The 6,890-nt window shown below is 39.0% G+C and overlaps 1 protein-coding gene across 1 annotated transcript; it reads right to left on the bottom strand.

The window, feature by feature from the left end:
* Window positions 1-4,033: 4,033 nt before the first annotated feature.
* LOC149813038 (uncharacterized protein At3g06530-like) lies at window positions 4,034-5,274 on the bottom strand. Its single transcript, XM_089992489.1, has 3 exons — window positions 5,048-5,274; window positions 4,736-4,906; window positions 4,034-4,343 (listed from the first exon to the last, which is right to left on the bottom strand). Exons 2-3 carry the CDS (start codon window positions 4,784-4,786, stop codon window positions 4,113-4,115), a joined length of 282 nt encoding a protein of 93 aa, XP_089848615.1. The 5' UTR covers window positions 4,787-4,906; window positions 5,048-5,274; the 3' UTR covers window positions 4,034-4,112.
* Window positions 5,275-6,890: the final 1,616 nt, after the last annotated feature.

Raw genomic sequence — 6,890 nt, 5'->3', positions numbered from 1 at the left:
AGGTTGAACCTGAAAGCTACAAAGCTTAGGCTTGGTCTTCTTGGTTCACAGTCTCTTGTCAGGGATCTTGACTTCTCCCGTTTGTTGAGGTAAAAGTCAATGTGTTTTCAAAGGGGAAATGGATTTTCTCAGGTGCAATTTTTTATTCTGAAAATAGTCAGTCATCACCCCAGGGGAAGTTCGTTGGCAACTCGGGGTTGTCCAGAGCTTCTGTTGGTATGAAGCATGGCTCTGGCTACACCTCAACAAAAAGTTTTCATTTTTTTTTTAGGCTTACGCTTTACGGCTCACCTCAGATTTTGGTGGAGCGCCTCGCTACCCCTGAATGCTTTTCACAACACTGCTCATAATATAACAATTATTTATTATTATAAAAATCCAATTATACTAATTTCTTCTTTCAGTTTTGTCCGATCTATACTCAAAATTCTCTAACAGTTAGTGGTAAAATACAAACAAAAAGTAAACTAAACAATTAAACTATTGTGTCTATCTACTGCCACTGTCCCTGCTTGTGGCTGTAAAGGATGCACAATCCCTCACAAGATTGGACAACAAAAACTGTCACCTTCCATTCCAAGAAAATACTGGTAGATATCATTGAAGCAGTTGAAGATATATCCTAGGTGCTGAAAGGAAATTATGGAATCCCCAATTTTTAGATTAGACAAAAGAAAGCTGAAAAGCCAAATTCAGTTGCATATGTATTACTTTCAAGCAGAAAATAACAAAGGTATTCACTGCCATGACAAGATCAAGACAAGTCAAAACCAAGAACGTTCAGAAACAAGTGTATAATTTTTAATCTCCAAAACAATGCCCATTAATGTCACTATTTGCAACAGTCCATCATTTATGTGAATATGTCCTCCTGAATAAAGGAAAAACTGTGCACCAAATTTCTGTCTAGCCAATAATCTTGCATGCAACACATAACAACATTTTTAACTTATAATTATAAGTCTTTCATATGAATTTCCAATAATATATAAAAGGACTGGCATGTGCAAAGGAAATCTAAAAGCAAGGACTTTCTGAACCCTCATGTTCCATGATCATGTTTTCTTGGCACGCAAGCACCAGCAACTAAAAACAAAACATATAAAAAACCGGGAGAATCCCTGGTTCACACCATAGATCCAGTATTCCTTTCTTGATATCCATTCCTATTGTTCAAAGCATATATTTATAATTAGATAAAGAAAATTATAAGTTAAATAAAAAAGGGGGAAGGAATTGGGTGAAGTACTTGCTGGCCCGCATCATCATTCCTCATCACCCCTCCCCTTCCCAAAAAACACCCCCCCCCCCCCCCCCCCAAACCTTATTTCTTTCTTATAATAAGCACACTCCTGTTACATAAGATAAGTCTACACCAAAATCACACCAACTAGGTAACTAACATCGAGAAATTATTTCAGAACATCTGTAATGCAAACAACCATCTGTATTGCATTCCAGATAAGCAAAGTGCACATCTCCAATTTAAGCGACTTTGTTACCGTTTACCCTCCATATGACATAATCATACATCCGAAGTACATTTAAGAAGCAGTTACAGGTGTTTTTGTAATCCAAACCTGTAGATGTGTTTATCAATACTCATTTACCAAAAAACAAACTTTGAGTGGAACAATTTAACCAAAATTTTTATTTTCTATTTTGACAAATTTTAGTGCAATATGCCAATATGAGATGTTTTTTTATTACCCTACAAAAGCATCTAAACATGAAAAACGCCTAATCTAATCCATGTTTTCTGCTAACTATAGAAAATACATCTGTAAGTTCAAATTAAATAAACACCCTTTGAATCTGTTTAGGCCAGATTAGGAGAAAAGACTGTTTAAGACCTACTAATACACACACATGTATACACATAACCATTATTTGTCGTATAAATCGTTGCATTTATTAATAATTATAACCACCAATTGTCCCATGGTAAATACTATTTGTCGTATTAATCGCGTTGCATGGTAAATAATAACTGGAAGTTCATTACAAATAACTGAATCACCTTTTCCTTGGCAGGGTCAACCCATTCTTTGTAAATATCTTCAATTGTTGACCCTCCATTACCTGAAATTGCTATTGAAAAAATCGTTTCCAAGTCGACATCTGCAGCTTCTTTCAGATCGAAGATGATGGAAGGATGCGTGATGGGGCGCTTCAAAGCCACGGAATCCCCTAGGACTAGCGACCTTATCACCTTCAATTACGACTCCAAAGTAACGTACCGTCCGTCTTTCTCTCTCTCTGAGTGAGTCAAACACATCGGGTTTGAGACGAGAATCCAACCCATTTAGCCCTTATTGGACTCATTTTATGGATTTTTGACTGAGTCCATGTTTTAGACCCCGATACATCTGTTCCTAGGCGTGTCGATTTAAAGTTCAAATGGATCTATAAATCGGATTTTGTGCGATATATCCAACCGAATTTGATTCAGTTTTGTTCTTAAGGTGCACTTAGGGTACCTGCCAGGCCTAGTAGTTGAAGATGCTAACAAGGGATGGAAGTGAACCGGGGCAAGGCTGGAGACAAGGTCATCACCCCATCACCGTCTCAAAATTCAGACATTCATCCCTGCATAGGTTTTGATTTTAACTTTCATCCCTGTTTCATGTCCACCATCTCCGGTCCAAACGAGGCAGGGTGGGTTTCCGTTTTTCCTCGGTCCACTGCCATCCCTAAAAAAAGAGAGAAAGGTTTACTAACCGGGATCGGGGGCAGGGCAGGACAGAGCGGGGTGGAGAAAAACATAAGTCCATCCCCACCTCTATCTCTGCACGGGTTTTGATTTTATCCAACATCCCTGTTTCATGTCCTCCATCTTCGGTCCAAACAGAGAGAGGCAGGGCAGGGTCCCGTTTCCCCTGGTCCACTGCCATCTCTAATGCTAACCCCATGATTCAAACACAGGATGTCTGGAACAACTTTTACACGTTTCACCTTTCTTGCTTGAAAATCAACAACTTTTACACGTTTTCAGCAGATCTATTGTCACAGGCATTTATATCCTCAAATGGATCTGGAACTGCATTGTGAGATCAAATCAGTTTCAAACATAGAACCAAATGCTGTAACAGACCCACTGTTGGACAAGCCTGACCTGACCCATATTCGACCTGTTTTCAACATTAATAAAAATGGGATCCATATGACACAAGAAGTAGCCCCAATGGGGGTTGGCTTAGTAGGGTGGGGCCTTGGCTTCTAGACAGGCAGTCAAAGGTTCAATTCCCATGGAAATCACCCCTCTCTGCAGGCCAACGCATAGCATATGCTCAAGCTGGGGCTCAGCCTAAATCAGTTGAGCATGAACAGTGCATTTACCAGTCACAACTGTAGCCAACATTTTTTGCAAAATCTCAGGTGACAGTGTATGCAAGGATACATGTAGCCAAGCTTCTGGCTGCTATTATAGAATTTGCATTGAAACTGTCAGCTTACAAACATAACAAGGAAAAATTAGGCAAATTTCAACCGGAAATCTTTCAACAAAGACCTCCGTTCCACTGAACCAGTGACGGTAATTAATAGCCGGTTTTTTCCCTGTTATTCATCAATGAACAGTGGAAGAAGATGCGGCTACATGGGAGGCAGATGTGCAGCCAAGCAAATGTAGCAGGAAATAATCAGAAAAAAACTTGGCCAAAGCAATGTCATTGAAAAAAAAAATCCAGGGAAAAGATAAAGTGGAAAATGGGGCAAAATTATCATTCACTATGGCAGATGCTAGATCATCGCAGTTTTAACTATAACTTAAATAACAACACCTCGCATATATATAATTTTTTAAATCGCAATAATGCATCTTAGCGAGAATAGTCTATGACACACTAATTGCAACCAAAAATCTACACCCTACAAAATTCAAATAATACATCTTAGAACGCCGGTCCATGATGTGTCTGCAGCTAAAAAACCTACACCTTACAAAATTCAAGAGGCAGACGGCAGACGAGAATCACTAATATTATTGAGGTGAGCAAGCAAAAATCTGCTGATACAGCCTTGCACATGCACCAGATCATCTCCCCACATGTAGATCAGGGCGTTGCATAAGCCATATTAAAGAATAATAGATTATAGTGATAAAGATGAACTCAGAGATACTGCCGGAGGTTCTCGCCACTAAGACTCTCCATCTCATGGAGGATATCCTGGGCCAGGGATTTAACTTGGAGCTCAGCATCTTCGAGAAGTTCACCAAGGAACAGGATTGTTTCAGGCAGGAAAACCAAATACTCCTCTTTGAGTTTATCAAGCAAGTTCTTCACCACCCTAAGACCAAGAATTCGTGGCCGGATCTTCTCGTTCGGTGTTTGCATCAAGACCTGAGAAACAAATTCATTATTCTGACACAAGGGCATCTATGCACCATCTTGGATGGGTTTAAGAAGGGGCTTTGCATTGGGCTAACTTTTGCAGTGAAGAAACTTTTGTTTGCACAAGGACTAAGGAAAGAAAAGACAGGATTAAAGTAAACATTATGCAGAAGGTTATGACAGACGAGCATTTCAAAACATCAATTACAAATTTGCAATGCTGTTGTTTTCAATCTAATACTTTTGTTCATGTTCAACTACTGATGATGTTATCATGCTGAAAACACACAATCATTCTTCACCTGAAATTTTTCTCTACATATCCACAGTTGCATGACATATACAAGCAATGAGAAGTGTATGGATGTGAGCTTTGAACCACAAAACAGTAAAGCACTCACCTCATGATTGAGGGGTTTCCATAAGAGGTCTGTTCCAGCTGTCATGGCCATTTGCCCTAGGCAGGAAACCAATAGATCATCAACTTCTTCAACAGCAGGTATTACTGCAGTCTGGTCCAACAATGCTGGTGGGACTACCACAAGTTGAGAAACTATAGGCTTCAAAAGGACCTGCATGAGATTTAAAAGAAAGTATGATCAGATGGAAAGCTCCAATACTGTTGGCACTTGGCAGTACTGCTACAGGTAACAGAGACAAAATTCATGTTTTCAAGTTTAGAATGTGCAGAACATAACCATCGAGGCACTTGCCTGAAAATTGGAAGAGTCCAGAAATTTTAGGTTGCCTGTATCATAAAGGAAACATCTATACAAGGATGAGACAACCAAAGCCCTTAGATGCCACTGGCTAGCTTAGAGTGGCTGCTTCTCCCCCATATTTTGATCAGAGTCTCTGAGTTTAGTCTTCTTTCGATTTTGGGTTGCTGAAATGGAGCACTGCCCCTCAACGTCGGTTAGATGGTATATGCAACTCTCAGTCAAATACTTGAGGTAGGGCACAAAAAGAGATCTGCAGTAACTATCAGAAGGCACATCAAAAACCAGCATCTAGGCAGCAGAATATACCACCATCTCATGCATCGTGAAAGCTTACAGCTCTAAAATACAATAAAATTGACTCAAGGGACTAGACAAATCCTAAAATTCAGCTTGACTAAGCATATCAGCCAAGGCACACAACCTCAAGGCAGATCAAATATGAACCTAACAGATGCTACATGATTCATCTAAACATGGAGTATTTTCTCTGATGATTAGAAGTGAATGAGAAAATTTTGTTATTAAAAACCAGTGATCTGGACCAATTGTAGGTTGGCCAAAGTCGCTGGAGATGGAGACTCATTTTGCAGAAAGCAAGATTGGAAAAACACCACATCAAGAGCAGCTCACCTGTGTCGTTCAGCAAGTTTATTCACCAACTTGTAGAAAGCAATATTCTGATCTATATTTTTTGTTCTAGTAGTATGAACTTCATCCAATTCAGAATCTGCCCACTCCAGGCTCTTACTAAAGAGAGGCTTAAACAGACCCTCGGTAAGTTTCATAGTCAAAATTACCATGGCATTGCTAACACTTTCTTCCACCATGTTAATATTTTTTATGGATACAGGACATTGGCGACGAAGATCAAGTGCTACCAAGCATTGCTCAAATATTTTTGCATGGTAAGAACCCACAGATGCTCTGTCCATTTTACTGATTACAGAAGAAATCATCTCAAAAGCTATTGACAAACTAAGCTCCCCACAGTTGACATAGGATATATTTTCAATAATGGCACAAGAATCAGACGAACCTGGAAAACATGAAACATATTTAAGATAACTGGTGATTTGTAACACATTTGCCACAAGAAAACACAGTATATAGGAAAGATACAAAAAACAGATGGGAAGAAAGGTTCTTGGCATACAGAGATTGTAATACCTGTGAATTTTATCATATAAATAAACTTAAAATTTACGTCCTTAGGTTGTTACAAGGATAATTTATTGTTTTAATTGTTTATTTGTACTTGAATCTTGGATATCCTATTTGAATCTTCAATGTCGGATCCATAAATACCTTGTTCGGATCTTCGATAATCCGTTAAGATCATTAGATATCGGATCACGAACCTTAATTTGAATATTTAATAATCAATTTTCAGTCAAGGGGATCAGATTTCTGGTTTTGGATCTCCAAAATCTTGGACATCGGAGATTTAAATTGGTTTGGGTCCAATTAGAGTTTCTAATTGGATCTGAGATACGTTGCTTGGAGTCCATACTAGTTGGCTTTGACTCGTAAATATTAAATTTAAAGCCATGGTTCCAAGTCAGGGTACGATAAAAACTTCGGATCCTTGGATCCGAAATTATTTAAGGGGTGTATGAAGCACAATGGACCTGGGATCCATAATAAGTTAGTAGAGATCCATAATAATGTAACTGGATCCACAAAATCTTGTTTTAGTTGGGTTACATTAAAAAAAAAAACTAAAATATTTAATAAGTTAACATTTAAAAATGGGTCCGGATATGCCCAAAACCTGGACCCCGTTGTGGTGGGTCGCGGGTCATGGGTTGGGGTTCGGTCGAACCAGACCCGCACC

This window comes from Nuphar pumila, chromosome 16 (genome assembly GCF_984573655.1).
Source record: "Nuphar pumila chromosome 16, dmNupPumi1.hap1.1, whole genome shotgun sequence".
NCBI lineage: Eukaryota > Viridiplantae > Streptophyta > Magnoliopsida > Nymphaeales > Nymphaeaceae > Nuphar > Nuphar pumila.
This window is presented reverse-complemented; position numbering and strand designations above follow the sequence as displayed.

What these genes read in the sequence shown, in the direction of transcription:
- LOC149813038 (XM_089992489.1), bottom strand. Translation starts at nt 4,786, where the DNA reads ATGGCCATGACAGCTGGAACAGACCTCTTATGGAAACCCCTCAATCAT. An exon ending in GGAAACCCCTCAATCATGAG is followed by an intron (nt 4,344 to 4,735) that starts GTGAGTGCTTTA and finishes TTTGTTTCTCAG; the next exon opens with GTCTTGATGCAAACACCGAA.